At 38.7% G+C, this 17233-nt stretch overlaps 3 protein-coding genes across 5 annotated transcripts in view; 2 read left to right on the plus strand and 1 right to left on the minus strand.

Annotated features, from left to right (window-relative positions):
• Positions 1 to 8815, plus strand: part of LOC124172273 — a 122377-nt gene extending 113562 nt beyond the window's left edge. The window contains exon 10 of the mRNA XM_046551691.1: positions 8741 to 8815. Coding sequence (XP_046407647.1) covers positions 8741 to 8752 — 12 coding nt within the window. The 3' untranslated portion in view covers positions 8753 to 8815. The remainder of the gene's footprint in view (positions 1 to 8740) is intronic.
• On the minus strand, positions 7754 to 8445 carry LOC124172279. Its single transcript, XM_046551697.1, has 3 exons — positions 8244 to 8445; positions 7990 to 8049; positions 7754 to 7845 (listed from the first exon to the last, which is right to left on the minus strand). The coding sequence occupies exons 1-3, from the start codon at positions 8443 to 8445 to the stop codon at positions 7754 to 7756; spliced, it is 354 nt and encodes a 117-aa protein (XP_046407653.1).
• Positions 8800 to 11905, plus strand: LOC124172271. 3 transcript variants are annotated; one of them, XM_046551689.1, is made up of 7 exons: positions 8800 to 8888; positions 8973 to 9201; positions 9328 to 9732; positions 9845 to 9921; positions 10007 to 10217; positions 11418 to 11547; positions 11744 to 11905. In XM_046551689.1, exons 2-7 carry the CDS (start codon positions 8979 to 8981, stop codon positions 11805 to 11807), a joined length of 1110 nt encoding a protein of 369 aa, XP_046407645.1. In that variant the 5' UTR covers positions 8800 to 8888; positions 8973 to 8978; the 3' UTR covers positions 11808 to 11905. The 3 variants fall into 3 exon arrangements, 1 of the variants encoding a protein (XP_046407645.1); XR_006868112.1 differs by lacking the exon at positions 8800 to 8888 and having other exon boundaries at positions 8950 to 9201; positions 10007 to 10233; XR_006868113.1 differs by lacking the exon at positions 8800 to 8888 and having other exon boundaries at positions 8950 to 9201; positions 10007 to 10230.
• Positions 11906 to 17233: the final 5328 nt, after the last annotated feature.

Consider the following 17233-nt stretch of genomic DNA (forward strand, 5'->3'; position numbering starts at 1 on the left):
TATGTCAACTTCATCAACAAAAAGATTGAAGTTGAAGTAATTTCTTCGGCATTTATTTTTGTTTTACAATTTAAAATTCTTGAGCTCTCTTCACATTACTAGTTTTAGTAACTGTAGTTAATATCTTATATTTTCCATCATAGTAAGTTTTATTTAGTATTTATATTTTTAGTGAATTATTTAGATAAATGATTAAATCAATGCTGCGGTAAAGTTATATGCACTTAACCCTTTCGCGCCGAATCCCGCACCTGTGCGGCGAGGATTTTTTTTCCTCAACTACGAATGCCACACCAGTGCGTCCGGAATGTTCTTACCCTATCCAACGAATGCCGCGCCCGTGCGGCACAGGTCGAAAAAAGTGACCGTGTCGGACACAATAGACCCACGGACGCGGTCGCCCCTCACGATCCGCCTTAGCGCGAGCCCAGCCCTTTCTTCGGCCGCTCAGGTCGACCCTTTCCTATCCTCTCCACGCGGTCAACTACTGTTATTTGCAATGTGTTTTCAAAAAAATAATTGTTGCTTACTTTTGAAATCCTATGCTAGAAATGAATTCATCTTTTTTTGCTGACCTCATGGAAATTTCAAACGAAATTCTAACGTCAATATCAACCGAGTTATAGAACAACTAGTACATATACTAAATCCGTCTATATAAACGTTAGAACTTCGTTTAAAATTTCTGCACGCTCAGAATAAAACACGAAATTCATTTTTAATTTAAAAAAATCGATACGAACAACAAGTATTTGCATATACTCTGCGTTAATATTTTAGGAGGTTGACCGCGGACTCGTGCTAGGAAGGGGCTTTTAATCCCTCTAGGGTCTGGGACAGAGGCCGAGGAAAAGGATCGGCGCCCCACCGAGTTGGGTCCAAAAATGTTTCGGGAGGGACCCACTGCCTTTAGTCGACGCGGAAAGGCTTCGTACAGAGGAGTAAAGAAAACTTTCAAGAGGCTCGTATTGAGGAAGAATTTCCTTCAACGAAGGTCCGGCGCGAAAGGGTTAAAGGGCAGTTAGTATACGCCCATGCTGTGCATGAAAGAAATTAGGTTGCTGTGGATTTTGCGTTTAAAATGATGAGGTTTCATGTTGACTCGATTTTTAGTGAATTTTTGCCATGTGAATGAAGAATTGAAATAAAGTTACGAAACGGAAATATAGCTCGGATATTCAGCTTCTGTAGACACTAATTTTAAAAGTGTCCTGACAAACAGCAAAACAATGGTTATATATACGACTTAGCAGCAGCCTTGGGCAGATAACCTTTTCCTTTCCAGTCCTCATATTAACCGGGAGCACTTGAGTATTGTCTGGGCAATTAACAATTTCAAAATTTTGTGTTATACTTGTAGTGCTATAAACACTCCGGTTTTATTGCTGGTGATGCACCTTACGCCTTTTTGATTGGTGCTGTGTTGTTTGCTCGCCGAGTCATGTTTTCACCCACAGTACCTCCTAGAAATTTCATTGTTTTGCCTCGCCTGATTCTATAGGTGCCATAGTAAATCAGGATTCATGTGGAAGGTTCGTTCTTCCTTGTTAACTGTATCACCTGAGTTTTCTAGGGTTAAGTTGAAGCTTCATGGTGGTAGTCCAGTCTTCGACTTAGTCCAGGTGTTCCGGGATGCAGTCCACATCCGAGGTTTGGTTGAAGGACGTGCGAAAATGGAGAATTATTCAGTATGGAGGATAAATGTTAATTCGATTTAATAGGTCATAAATGAAGACGTTTGGATTACATTTTCATAGATTAAGATTGGGGACTGTATTTATCGTTGTTGAGCCTTGAATGTGATGGGGTGTACGTAAAAACGTAAATGGTTTACTGGGAAGAATGGCGTTCGATATGAAAGTTAGCATTGGGCGATTCTGATGAAATGAATCGGAATAGTAGAGGCGTCACAAATGAATCCCTTTTAACATACTCATGTCATATCCTTTGGACTCGTCCAGAAACACCCCAGCCAAATATTTCCTGATTTTGAAGACATACTGCGTTTGTTTCATGGGCCGGGTCATTTGGTGAACCGCGGCTTTTTCTTGGCCGGCTTTGATGCATCCCATACAAAAAAACTGCTGTGACGGCACTAAATTGGCACCATAACTGAACCAACTGCACAGTGTGTCCAACAACATTTTTTGCGTTTCCATGGCTTGGTTACTAAGGAGCTTCGACCCCATGTGTATTGGACGTATTTTATTTCTTCCTCAAGTTTGTATGCACTATATTGGATAATATGTTACGTTCAAGTGGTTTTCTGAGTGCACTCTTTTGCAAATACCTTACTGTCGGCGTCAAAATGATGTGACGCTGTAATTTTCAAATTTATATCTGGACCTTAGTGCATCCTGTAGCAATGAATAAAATGTCATTTCAAAGGAAATTTTATTCTAAATCCTGATTTTTTTTCTATGAAAATTTCAAAATTCTAGACACGCGATTGCGAGTTTTGTTGTAAAATAATGAAAATGTTGGCTCAGCAACCTCATCGAGTGTTAGAGAATCGCTTTTTAATCCTAATCGAAATTCACCTTCACCGTTACGTCACGCGCTCATTTTTCAACTGGCCATCTGATTTTTATTTTTTGGAGCTCTTATTACAATATGTTTCTACCTCGTACTCTGTATCAATTACTAGTTAAATGGTGAAGTTGTGACATCAGAAACAGCAGTTCACCTGTTAATGTTTTCAACAACACTCTTCTGTAACATCTTTAAGCATAGAATGGAAAAAAGTCGCATTTCCTAGTTCATTGACGAATTTCTTAACAGTATGGTTGCCTGAAACCGTATCATTAAAGAATCGATAATTACTTATAATTTTCAAGTATTTTATGTCAGTGCTGCTTCTTAACTTGCAAGTCAATTAATATATTTTCAACTTCAATATTTTTGGCAGTGGCGTTACTGTGAGGGGATGTATCCCGCCGAAAGCCTCCGAGAATTCAAAAATTAATTTAAACTTCTTATCTGGATTTGATGATTACTTACTGCGTCTGCTTCAAGTTATATTTCAAGGGCAACAATCATGTAAAATCCATTTTCAGGCACGTATTTTTTTGTAAATTTTTTCTTACCCGTTTTCAAAGCATATTTCCCCAAGCATATTCCACCGCTTTTTGGTACTGATATATTGTAATTTATCAGCAAGCCCAGGAGTTTACCAGCATTGTATAACCCTTTCGCGCCGAATTCCGCACCTGTGCGGCGAAGATTTTTTTATCCTCAACTATGAATGCCACACCAGTGCGTCCTGAATGTTCTTACCCTAACCAACGAATGCCACGCCTGTGCGGCACAGGTCGAAAAAAGTGACCGTGGCGGACACAATAGACCCACGGACGCGGTCGCCCCTCGTGATCCGCCTTAGCGCGAGCCCAGTCCCACCTTCGGCCGCTCAGGTCGACCCTTTCCTAAACTCTCCACGCGGTCAACTACTGTTATTTGCAGTGTGTTTTCCAAAAAAGTGTGTTGCTTACTTTTGAAATCCAATCCTAGAAATGAATTCATCTTTTTTTTGCTGATCACATGGACATTTCAAACGAAATTCTAACGTTAATATCAACAGAGTTATAGAACAACTAGTAAATATACTAAATCCGTCTATATAAACGTTAGAACCTCGTTTAAAATTTCTGCACGCTCAGAAAAAAACACGAAATTCAATTTGAATTTTAAAAAATCGATGCGAACTACAAATATTTGCATATATTCTGCGTTAATATTTTAGCTAGTTGACCGCGGACTAGTGCTAGGAAGGGGCTTTTAATCCCTGTAGGGTCTGGGACAGAGGCCGAGGAAAAGCATCGGCGCCCCACCGAGTTGGGTCCAAAAATGTTTCGGGAGGGACCCACTGCCTTTAGTCGACGCGGAAAGGCTTCGTACAGAGGAGTAAAGAAAACTTTCAAGAGACTCGTATTGAGGAAGAATTACCTTCAACGAAGATCCGGCGCGAAAGGGTTATATTGATATGAGTAAACCGTGAACCTGAGTGATTTTTGACCCACTGTGTTTATTAAATCTTTTCCCTTCTGGAGCCGCCCAAATACCCAAACTTTTGGAACAGAAGCATTATGTTTGTCTAAAAGATTTCCCATAGTACTCAGCAAAAATGATGAAACTAGAAATCTCTTGCAGTTTGCCCATGACAAAACTCTCTCCATTTATTTCTTCCATTTTCTTTTTGGACGAATATAGACTGTCCACAAATGTTTTGCTCGAGGAGTTATATTCTAACTGAGAGACATAAAGGGGCAACTTCTGCATCATATGGAATGACTCAATAATTCTCAGTTCTGCATATTGAGTACCACTAACGAACTTTTTCATTATACGCAGTAAAGATTCCAAGGGGAAACATGACGTTTCAAATGCAGGACCCAAGTCTCTGACATTATTTGCTAAATGCAGCAGGGAATGGACATTTTCAGACATAAATTGAGGCCATAAAATATTTCAAGCTGCTTCACAAACCTTACTAGATTCAAATCTGCAACATCAATATCATTAATAGAAACGGAGTCTTGATGCAGTAAAAATGTTGCATGAACAAGTAGGAGTAAGTGAGAGAGAAGTGCTGGAGGCAAGACATCACACAAGACAGGTATTGCCCAGTAAAGTAAATAGTATTTGTATTCACCAGTTTTGTAAAAGGACAAAAGGGATCTTATATGGACCTCGGGGCTCGGGTTATGAAATTTGGCGGATTTATGTTTGCCAGGCGTGAATCTACCATGTCAACATATTTGAACAAGGAAAATGTACAATTTTTATAACAAGAACCAAACCAAAGGTGTATTAGTTTCTTACACACGCCCCCAAAGACCGAATGCATGGTATCGATACCCATTCCTCTTATGAAATCCGGACAAATTCTTGCAATAGCATTTATGCCTTTAAATCCAAACACAGGCTTCTGGGTTCTTTCAGCCTCTTCACAGTGATTTGTAGACTCTTTATTTGTTCGCAATGTGAGATTTACAGAATTCTTATAAACAAATGATTTTTTTCTGCCTGCTAATGTTATTTTTTCGCCCTTAATTAGACATTTAGGGCATCCAAAGAATCCATTGAAATTCTTTAAGTTTAAAAGTAATGCTTTAGCTGGGAGGTCAGCAATTCCATTCAATAAAATGCATCTCACTTTAGTGACATCACCACAGGGCAAAATTACTTCAATTCCATATCTGAGAGAGGAGAATATTTTGAGCATGTAGGCAGAAAAATTTGGCTTTTGAGGCCTATACCAAAGGCCACCAAAAATGATATTCTGTGGTAAGTACCGAATGTGGTATGGGAGCTCATTGATAACAAACAAAATTGGCCAGACAGACAACTTTGTTGACTTATACAACTGCATTCCATCAGTGTAGAGCATAACAGTGAAGTCAAAAACACCACTAAGGACTTGCTTGAACTGATTGTAAAGAGATCCATGAGTGACATTTTCCAGTGTAGATGAGGTTTTCTTGTTACTATGATAATTCTGTGATATACCATAAACAAAATCGTATCTTTTAAACAAGGTCCTTATTTGCATTTCAACTGGGCAAATTAGAAAATTAGAAAACTTTGCATTAGGACAATTACAACAATTACCATCTTGCAGAACTTCTTTACCACAATTATTACAAAACCTCTTTGGATCAAAACTACCCAGGTTGAAAAACATTTTTAGTGAGTACATACTCTTAACAACCTTGTTCTCCTTTGGAAGATGGAAAATCAATAAGTCAATGATTTTGGACATGCATTCATATGATATTTTAAAATGGAGAAAAAGAGACATCATCATAACAGCACTCTCAAGAACTGTTCTCAGGGAAAAATTTCTGCTGTGTAAGTCATTTGGAACTGTCATGTATCTGCTTTGTACCACTGATTTGTATGTGCTTTTGAACTACTGTGGAATTGAAACACCGTACACAGCAGTTCATGACGTCATAGCATCCTACCATGTCATCAACTCATTTGAAACATATTTTGAACTGCCTTGGATTTCCATTGGAAACTGCTATGGGACTCATTTGGATTTAAATTTGAAACTCGTTTGTACCACTCGTTCATCCGTTTTGAAACTGATTTGTACCAGTTGGACACCCATTTGGAACTCATTTATACACCATGCCACCTCCTTTGTAGCAGTTCAAGATGGCGTACTCAATTTTCTTGAAGTTTATTTTAGTTTGTTTCGGATATTTATGCAAAATGACTATTACGAATTGAAGTGCGGCAGTGCCGCCATAGCTCCATTGCTTTGCAAAGCATTAGTCATAAACGAAAGACTTTCAAGCTCGACAAGCTTAACACAAATTTCATGTTTTCATATTACGGAGTGAGGGGTAAGTCACTTTGGTGGTCAAGAAAGTCCTTATCGAGAGCTTAATTCCGATCTTACGTGGTTGATGTGGATCATTCAGTGTCCATTTTTGAGTGAAAGGCTTTCGTTTCTGGAAATTTTTTCTTGAAAACCGTCATGTTAAATATCTGAAAATGCAATGGGAAATGCGAAAAAAGGCCTTTCCGGGTAATCGAACTTGTCAACCTCGACATTGAAATATATTTTCGAAGGAGGGATTCATGGCGAAAAAATTCAGCCCTAAAATACGGATCCAAATATGGACATAAACAATTTTCTAGGGATCGCGAAGACAATACATCGGTATGTTTTATCATAGAGTAAGTATATAATATACTTACTCTATGGTTTTATGTATATTAATCTATGCAAAATACTACTTTTCCGGTAGTATCAAAGAACGAAAGCAATGGAAGAAAAGGTTGCAAATATGCCGTAAAATTCGCAATATTTATAATTGCGAAGTATACTTTGAAAGTATAGACATTGAATTTTTACGATAATAATATACTTGGAAACGCAAAAAAACGCGAGCGCTATGAATTTGTTATTGAATACCTTTATTATACGTAACCAAAATTCTCGGTACGTAGTGAAGATAATCTTGTCGCATTTCAAATCGGACCCAAAAATACGATTTAAGCCACAAGGAAAATAGAATAATTTTTAAACTAATTCGAGTGATTATTTGGGAGTTCCGTTACTATTAACTGACTTGCGATTATTTCTTATTAAACCACGTATGCATTTTTATTGCATATATTAAAGAATTTTAGTTTTCTCGACCAAACGTATCAGACTGAACCTGGCCATGGTATGTTGGCGCGTAGAAGACAGTTCCAAAACAAATGATGACGTATATAAATCGCATGGATTTGTTCACAAAGAATTACAAACGTATGGAAAGCCATTATACATGAATCTTCTCAGTACACAACAGTTACAATACGAATGATGACGCCCGGAAATCCTGTCATCTCGTTCAAAGGGAGTTCCAAATGAATTTTCTCCGTGCACAGCAGTTACAATACGAATGATGACGTCTGGAAATCCTGCCGAATCGTTCAAACGTAGTTCCAAATGAGTAGAAAGCAGTTCCAAACGAACACACTCTGTACAAAGGAGCTCCAAAGGGGATCACAAATGAGTTACAAACGTCTTCATATTTCTAATTTTTGGTACAAATGAGTGAAAATGAGTTTCACAGCAGTTCCAATGCAGATTTTGGTGTTCCAAAGCAGTTTCAAAAGGGTTCCAAAGCAGTTGCAAAGCAAAACTTTTTCCCTGAGTTATACTTGACCCACAGTAAATTTTTTCACCACCTAAGTACTGAAAGCTTTCGGTACTTGGTTCATTTTCACTTTCAGAAAAGCTTTCTGAAAAGCTTTAACTGTCCGAGAAATTGTTAGAGCCTTCAGAGCTAGAGTCCTCATCGTCACCAGAAATTTCACTCGATTCTTTTCTCTCCGAGGGTTTACCTTTAAATGGAAACAAATACATCAATGGAAGTTACTCCAGTGCACACAAATAAGTTCATCAAATGGAGCAAACAAAACAATATGACTGATGAAATTTAAATTCTATTTGAGATTTATACTTTTCGAGAATTTTATTTTACCCACCTGGAGTTTGATGTGCACTGCATTCTGATGTACTGGATGCCATCTCATCTGAATCACTACCTAAGAATAATAGAGACAATATGGAAGATTAAGTTGCGAAGATGTCGAAATGAGTAAATTATTAGGGGTCGAAAAAAAATTTAATCAAGTAACGACCATAATCCAAACATTGACAAGAATTCCTAGCTCTGAGAAAAACGATTCCTTAAACCTGAGGCACATATAAATCATAATGTATTCATATTATTACATACCATTATTGTCGTTTAAATTAAAGTAATCCGGTTCTAAAGGAGCCTTCTCAGTTGCAGGACTTCCAACTTCCTTTTTGCGCCTTTCCTGAGTATCATTTTCTACGGGCGCATTACTTAGGTAATTTCCAAGTGCGCCATCAATTGTCTTCCTACGTCTCCATTTAGTTGTCCTAGAATTTTTGGAGTACGGCCCTTTCGGCATTTTTTAATCGTTAGTACTAAACGCAAATACGCACTGAAAAGGAATTTCTACGACCTTTGGTGTCTGTGCTACGTAGATACCTATCACCACGGGTATTATAATTCCCACCACAACCAAACTACCCAACTGCGTATAATGAGTCAAACGAACGTTAAATTTTTATAATATTAACAATACATGATGGTTAAATATCATTCAAATAAATTAAAAATTAAGCATACAGTGACAACTTAAGTTATTTATTCACTCATTTTTCCATTATGAAATATTACATATAAACAACTTGATCAACAAGGACTTCCGTTGATTTCGCTCCATGTGCTTCCGTTACTGACGTCATAGACCACGCCAATTCCTGATCACGGCATAGTCGGGAACAGTACGGTAGCTGCCATAGAACGAAGTAGTTCAGCATTTTCGGTGTGACTGAAGAGAGTACTTGGGTAAGTTAAACCTAATCAGTTACTGTTTGACGGTTTGAGTCAATTCGAGTGGCTTCCAATTCATATCATCGTTATTTTTCTCAGTGCAAGATGAATCTGATGCCAGAGGATTCCGACGACTCAATGTGTAGCGTCTCTTCCCGGAGCGTACGAGAAGTAAAGCAGAGGGCCTGCTTCTACTTTTACTCCGACGAGAGTACAGGGATTTCAACGGATGTAGGATCCCTAATTAAAACGGAGGCAATAGTTGGAGGGGAGTACCAGGTGCTGTGGGATGGAGTGCCTGAGAAAGTGTTAGTTATAGCAGTTGGTGGTAAGTTACAATTCTCTGAAAATTTTTAATGCCCAATATACCTATCAGTAGTTTGTTTTCACGATACCCTCGTGTAACAGCGAGATATGCCGTGTTTATGTACGAACTGTTATTAACCTCTTTCAGGAAAACTTTCGGAGATAAAAGAATCCCAGGAAGAATTTGAGAAGTTTCTCAATAAGTGTAATTTGTCCCCGAAAGAGGTGGTCGAGAAGCTTGAGGGCAAGGCGCAGGAGGGGGCGAAAGGCGGGAAGAGGAGGGCGATGAAATGTAAGAATTCTGCGCCCGCCGTAAATTTTCCTGGGATCCCATCCCCCCAGGGACCCCATCCAAACAGGGACCCCATCTCCAATGCCATTGGCATTGCCCTCGGAGAGGAAGATCCCCAGGATTTCCAATTCCCGGCTCCTGCAGGCGCAACTCCTGTGCCAGTGCCTGTGGAAAGTGGCGTGATAAATGAGGGGAATACCCTGATTGAGTTGGATGGCCTACCCTCTAGGGTTTCCATTGACTCGGAGTTGGCGAATGCAGGTATGTCGTTGTGTTTAGGAAAAAAAAATCTGGAATACCTTAAACGTATAACGGGTAGAATATCGTTATTTGATCCATGCATCGCTAAAAATAAGCATCCGTTCATTTCCAGTTGACGACATGGAAAGGAGGGACATTTTGCTAAGACATGCAAGAAAATATTTGAAAAACACCCCTTCGGATCACTCGGTAAGCCACCTTTCAGCGTAGTATTTATCTCGAGATTTTCAAACGTTTCAAAGTTCAACACTTAATGCCTCTTTCATTATTTCAGGTTTTGCTGCACCCTGGCTTCCATATATACATTAAAAAAGGTGATAAAATTGGGGCTCTCAGCAATGGGACGACCCCGAAAAGGTTACATGAGGAGTTGCTGATGAGGCTATTTGGGAGGGAGTATATTAGATGCCACTCTGCTAAGGGCCAGAGAGTATCCAAAGGAGGGAATCCTGCAGCATGCAGAGCCACAATGGACGCTATTGATGGTTTATTACTATGGTGGTAACTTTGAGAGTGTTATACTTACATAGATTAACAATGCTTTCTTATGCTTTGGGTCATTCCATGTCAGTTCATCCAGGCATGATACCCACTGACTCGGATTTTGATGAAACTTGCCAATTTTCAACCTTCCATGCAGGAATGAAAGTGTAAAATATTTCTTGGCTATCTCCAATAGTTTTTTTTCACGACCATTTGAAGTTTGGGTGAAACTGCAGTTTTTCAATAATAGCGGTCTCCAGAGGCACTTGCACCTCCACAGGTAAATAATTTGTCTCAGCCATAGTTTTCATCCGATTCTTATGAAAATTTGCAGGTTTACCATAGAGATCATGAGCATTCCAAAAACTAATTGAAAAATGTACCAATGAATATTTGAAATTCTCTAAACTCATATGTTTCATAAGGTTTTAAAACATTTTGCATCAAAAGCATGGTTCTATAAAACATCAAATTTTGACCTGAGTCAATATCTTAATCAAGTTAAATTAATTTTTCTAATATCCCTTAAGGTGTGACCCACCACCTGGGTCACACCAAATGAAATTCATGGCTTTTTGCTTGCTTTGTTGTTAAAAAAATATGCAAAAAACTCCCTCTTCACGACTTTGGTAGTCAGTGTTGAGTCCTTCAAGTGTGATGAAATGCTTGTGTTAACTATTTTCTATATACAAGCAAATATTTACAACGTGAATCTAGTACATAATACGTTCAAAAATTAAAATATTTTTTATGTGCAGGTTGTTTTTCTCCCGATAAGAAAAATATATTTTTCAAATAGAATATTTTAAGGAATTCATAGCACTTACCCATCATTGCCGGGGAAAACTTGATTTTTGCTAAATAAAACATATCAAAATACAGGATGCATGTCAATACAAGTTAACCTCATCATGCCTGGATGAACTGACATGGAATGACCCTTTGTGAATGTTCCTGTGGCCTCAACAGTATTCTTTGTTTCTTTAGCTGTATAGCGATATGAAAGTGGAGCATAATAAGTAATTTGTCAAATACTTTTAATTCAATGATGTAAAATGTTCTCTTTATATTTATACCTCTAAAAGTGTACTACAACATTGTTTCTGTGCTCACTATTAGTACCTACATAACTTGACTCAGCACAATTTACCATGGAGCATAGCAAGATTATACAAATATGGAATTTTGATATTTCGTTACAGCTTATGTGAAGACGAAACTGAAAGGGGAGGTGGTGCCCAGGCTGTCAAAGACATTTAACAATTTGGCAAAAAATCTGAGGGTGAGCAGTGGTTACCAGGCGGGAAAATACCGATACACCTCACAGAAAAGGTAAAGCTTGTATCAATTATTTGATATGTATTACTGAAAGTATAATTTTACTAAAATAAATTTTCATTCAGTGAACTCTTCTTTTAAGAAGTGTTTATCAGTTTGTATCCCCTTGAATGGAACATGACATATTTTCTGTGTCAATTGAATTTCCAATGCACTGCTGACTAACTATATCTCGTGTCTGTCATTTCAGGAAGCCTGTATTGGAAGGGTGTGATGAGAGCCACAGTGGAGGCACAAGGCGGGCGAACCGTTGACGGCAGTTTGGCAAAGTGGTAGGGGAGGGTGCCACTTTACAGAAAACCTCCGAAATGTTACACAATTATTTTATGTAAAATGAAACACCATATTGAATTTCATTGTAAGATTTTACTTTTTATAATAAATGATTTTATATCTGAATTGGCTTTCATGTCATTTGTATCCAATATCAAAACAGGGTTTAGATCATTCCCTTTTCCTGCTAGTTTTTTGGGTCTTCTTAAGAGTTAATCCATGGCCTTCGATGAAATTAAGTCAAACTTCCAGTCAGCTTCTTTGGGTTCATTGAAGTGTCAAAGAGGATTCTGTTGGACATAAATATCAGTCTGGCCAAATCTGCATCGCTGCTTCAGTGGATCTGATGAAGCCAGCTGGAATGTTGGTGATTTTTCGTAGAGTCATGGATAAAACGGAAGGAGACCCAAAGAAATCACTTAGACTGTACTGTGGTGACTGCACTGACTGTGCTGAGGCGACTGCACTCTGACTGTGCTGAGGCGACTGCACTCTGACTGTGCTGAGGCGACTGCACTCTGACTGTGCTGTGGCCACTGTACTCTGACTGTGCTGTGGCCACTGCACTCTGACTGTGCTGTGGTAACTGTACTTTACTGTACTATGGAAACTGTGCTGTATTGTTTCAATTAAGTACAGTCTTAAGTGCATTCCCAGTCCAGATATTAAGTGCAGTTAGAGTATAGCTTTAGCTTATTTAGAGTACAGATTTTTTGCCTGAGATGCTAGGACTATGTCTTGTGACGATTTTATCTAAAATAATATACTGCATGAAGAATTTGACTGATATTGTCGTAAAGCATGGGATGCCCCTGGCCAAAAATAATGAAGTCATATTTTCCTCGTTGAGTATTTTCATTTGTCTGAGAGGTAGTGTTAAATAATTTATTTACAACCACATTTTAAAACTTCCTAATGTCGCACATGCTTGAACTGCCAAGACTTTTATATAGTTTTAAATTGTAGGAACTCCCGCGACGCTTTAAACTGGTGACCCCTAGTTTCTGAACTTCTGACACCATCAACTTATATCTGTATTTTAGCACGGAAAAATGTGAAGATGATGTGCAACGGAAGGCAGGAGCTTCGGCCAATCTTGGTACCTGCTAGCAGCCTGGATCGTATCGGCACTCGCACCAATTTTCCCTCACACAGCATCTGGCAGACATTTTGCTCATCACAATTAGTGGTTCATTCTTAACGATTCATTAATTCACAATACAGTAAGTCTGTACTTGTCCACTTTTTATTAAGTGAGGGAAAAGGTTGCTTGTTTCCACTACGTGAGGCTGGGAATGTTGCAATGTTCCACTGAGGAATGCATTTTAACAAAACTGCAAAACAATGAAAGTGTGTTCATTCACCAAGTTATCATTAGCCAAGGGGTCTACGGCATCAATTTGAGATCCACCTGGAGCTTTTCCACGCAAAACGTCATTATTTTCTTCTCTATGCGGGTCGTTGTTCCCCTCTTTTACATAAAATAGAAGAGAATACTGGGTGTCACTAACTTACATCCAAATAATAATGACACCAGTAAAACTTACCATTTTAACGGATAATACACTTGCTGGTCAAATGCACCTATGCATGAGATTTATGTGACCAACTTAAATAAAATTGCAGACATGACATTTCTTTCCTGTCCAGCTGAGCAATTGACTGTCCTTGAGTGGTTGAATGACCTTTTCTGTTAGTAATAATTAATCGCCCATTTTGGTAAATTTCTTCGTTAAATGCAAAGCCCTAGAGTACTTGTTGACATTTGATTAAGTTAGGGAAATGTTTGTGTGTTTCTGCCGAGTCATACCAGGAATAAAGTTCTAATAATAATCATAACATATTTTTAATTATTATATTTAATGCAGTAAGAGAATGTATGTCCTCAACAAAGTCCTAACATTAAAAATATTTTACCCATCAGAACCAAACTTTAAATTTATGAGACCATTATAAGACCTATCCTTCTGTACGGAGCAATATTAATCGACAATAAAACAGAAAAATTTAGTATGTATCTTTTAAAATGAAGTTTTTAGCAAAGTTTTGGACCTGCAAGAAAAAATGAAAACTGGGAAATAAAACACAGGGACCATTTCAACTTGACAAAGTAGTGGCTGAAACTAGAGCTGCAGATTGCGATGGGCAAGACACATAATATGAAGAGAGCTATAGGCCCTGGTGAAACAAGTCAGGGCAGAAAACCCTGATGGAAGACGACCTCCAGGAAGACCGAGAAAAAGGTTGGAGGATGAGGTGTTGATTGGTATCGGGAGAATGGGTGTCAGCAAGGCGGATGCAGAAGTTCAAAAGAGTTGGAGACAGACAGACGGCGAGGCAAAATACCATTTGTGGTATAAATGGACATGGGAGTAAGTAAGTTCTAGTACACCGAGTAATTGTCATTAATCCAGGGGTTAAAGGTTTGAAGCCCACCTGGGTGGGTTCCAGTGTGTATGTGTTCTATATATGAGAGTCCACCTGGGTGTGTTCCATATATGAGAGTCCACCAACTTCATCAGAATCACTTTATGCCACTGAAATTGGTTGATAAACAAAGATGAATTCATTTTTGTCATTTTTATCTAAAAATAAAATTATTACGACTGACAATCCATCATGATGGGAACTTGCAAGTACCCACATATTGAATTTGGTTGGTGTGGTGGACTACAAAATTATCAAACAATACTGCATGTCTTGAAAAATATAAAAGCGTGTTAGATGCATTCTTTAAATTTGGAATTACATATATATGATAAAGCAGTTAAGTCCTTGGTTCCATTTCATGTGTGCATGCTTCTACCCCGCTTTACTGGTCACCAGGATTATTGTGAGGATTATCAGAAGCACATCCATTTGCCCGAGCTGTTATTGGCATTGGATTACTATTGTAGACGTAGTAAAAAGCTGTATTGTTTCACCATCAGATTTATTTGCAGCCGCCTGTAAAAAGTTGGAGACTGATGCTTGCAAGGTTGCCACCCAATGACAGATAGACACTCCTAGGAAACGAGTTCTGTATTTGGTCCTTGGGTTGCATATTACATTCCAGGTACCCTCCATACACATATTATAAACATTTCCTATCTCTGGAGTTCTTTCCTTACCTACAGAAATTCCTCATTTCCAAATTTGTAGTGAACCCTAACATCATTTTATTTATCCTTTATTATGTCTTTCAAAATATGAAAATGTCTTCTACAGTGAAGCTAAATGTAATGTTAATACTGAAGTACCCTAATGTTTATTTTTTTCCTTCCCATGAGCTAATCAGTTAATTCTCACCATAGCATTTTTTATATCGTGTTTAATTCCTATTGCATACGAAATACACTAGGATTGCCACGAGAAAAAATTCACTATGTACTGCAAATTGAACCAGCCGAGAAATGGCTTACCAAGCGACAGTGAAGATCACAATGCACATTCCCATGGCAATTGCACCCACGCTCATGGTACAAGGTTATAGGCCCCCACGGTTTATCAAGGATGGCAACATGAGGGACAAAGGACTTCAATGAAGCCACAAACGGTTGAGAGCCATACAAAATAGTTTTGTTCATAAAAGGAAATCGGGGTTTGCCAAAAAAATCTTTCCATCTAATATTTGTAATTATTAATAATAATAATATATTTATTTTACCAGGCACAAGTCCTTGTACAAATAGCAAATTAAAATACAGAAATTGCACAAATATCCGAGAGGAAAAAAGAGCAGATCCCTTCCTTTTTTCTCTTCCCGCTTCCTTAATTCCCTCGCACAGGAATGACCTTTGTTCAACTGCATTGGGAAGGCTGTGCACCCGAAGAGAACCCGAACATGAAAACTCATTGTCGTGCGGCCTTAACCGTGTGGATCCTTTAAGAAGCTTATTGTGTTTTTTTATTGGAGCTGGTGCTGCGGCGTCAATATGGGACTCGTCTCCATAAGGTAGAATTTTCCGTGCAGTTTTCTCCCAAATTATTTTTTCACTCACTTAATAATTTACTGAATCAGAAGGGAAAAGACTTCGGGTAGCCACTTGAAGAGTAAGTTTCCTTATGACTATGTTCTAGAGCGCACTATCCTGAATCATAATTATCTGCAGGGAAAACAACTTATTAGGTAGTACTTCGTTACGGGATCACAAAACGCACGATTTATTTAAGTGGTTTTCCGCTATCAATTTGTACCATTCTAATCTCTCTAATTACCTAAGACGTGATACCTCACCGAAAGTCTAAGCAATACAAAAATATGTCCAAGCGCTCATGTAAACGAAGCATTTCGTCGTCTGCAACTTCCAAAGCAAATCATGTGGTCAGAAACGGTCGGAAATTTCGTTAGAATCGAAATACACTATCAATAGTCGCACCAGTGCGCATCGTTTCTGCGCAGAAAATTCGCTGAAATCATTCACCGAAATCCTTCATCGTGTACAGGGGTACTGGAGAATTAATTTAATTCGAATAATCTTTCGAATGAAAATTCACCGTGTAAAGCGGCCTTAAGAGGATCTTTGCAGCCGCACGAATAACGCTTCTCCTCCGTGTGGTTTAGTATGTGACAGTTGAGAGAACGACACTGAGTGAAGGGTGTTTTTGCAAATTCTGTATTTAAAATATCTCTCCTGCGAGCGTTCGAATGTGCTCGACCAGAAAGTTGCTTACAGGAAAAGAATTATCGCACCTTCTGCACGAATAAGAATTTTTTCCCGAATGTGTACGAAAGTTTCACTACGTCGCCCTTTCTCGAGAAATACTTTTCACGCTCGTTTCATGAAAAAGGTTTCTTTCCCGAATGCGTACGTGCATGTCTAACTAAGTGGCTCTTATTAGAGAAAGACTTTTCACACAATTTGCAAGTAAACGGTCTCTCTCCCGTGTGTGTACGAATATGAGTAACTAAGTGGCCGCTATTCGAGTAAGACATTTCACACTCTTTGCATGAATAACGTGTCTTCCCCATGTGCGTACGGATGTGTGCATTGAGGCTGCCTCTGCGAGTAAAAGACTTGGAGCAAATTGTACAAGAATAGGGTTTCTCTCTCCTGTGGGTACGTACATGTCTATTCAAGTCGCTTTTCTGCGAGAAAGACTTTTCACACAAGTTGCAAGTAAAAGGTTTCTCTCCCGTGTGTGTACTAATGTGTGTAACTAAGTGGTACTTACTCGAGAAAGACTTTTCACATTCGTTGCAAGCGTAAAGATTCCCTCCTCTGTGTGTACGGATGTGTGCATGGAGGTTGCTTCGGTAAGTGAAAGTTTTGCTGCACATGTTGCATGAATGTCTCTCTCCCCTGTGTGACCGCATATGGCAATCAAGGTAATCGCACCGCGAAAAGGACTTGTAGCAGACTGAACACGAATAAGGTTTCTCTCCCGTGTGCTTGCGTACATGTCTAGCTAAGACTCTCACATCCGA

Source organism: Ischnura elegans (assembly GCF_921293095.1).
Source record: "Ischnura elegans chromosome 13 unlocalized genomic scaffold, ioIscEleg1.1 SUPER_13_unloc_1, whole genome shotgun sequence".
In the NCBI taxonomy this organism is placed as follows: Eukaryota; Metazoa; Arthropoda; class Insecta; order Odonata; family Coenagrionidae; genus Ischnura; species Ischnura elegans.

Coding starts and splice junctions, on each gene's coding strand:
- LOC124172279 (XM_046551697.1), bottom strand. CDS start 8,445: ATGCCGAAAGGGCCGTACTCCAAAAATTCTAGGACAACTAAATGGAGA. Junction 8,050..8,243: donor TAATTTAAACGACAATAATG/GTATGTAATAAT, acceptor TATTATTCTTAG/GTAGTGATTCAGATGAGATG. Junction 7,846..7,989: donor CAGTGCACATCAAACTCCAG/GTGGGTAAAATA, acceptor TTCCATTTAAAG/GTAAACCCTCGGAGAGAAAA.
- LOC124172271 (XM_046551689.1), top strand. CDS start 8,979: ATGAATCTGATGCCAGAGGATTCCGACGACTCAATGTGTAGCGTCTCT. Junction 9,202..9,327: donor GTTAGTTATAGCAGTTGGTG/GTAAGTTACAAT, acceptor AACCTCTTTCAG/GAAAACTTTCGGAGATAAAA. Junction 10,218..11,417: donor CACAATGGACGCTATTGATG/GTTTATTACTAT, acceptor ATTTCGTTACAG/CTTATGTGAAGACGAAACTG.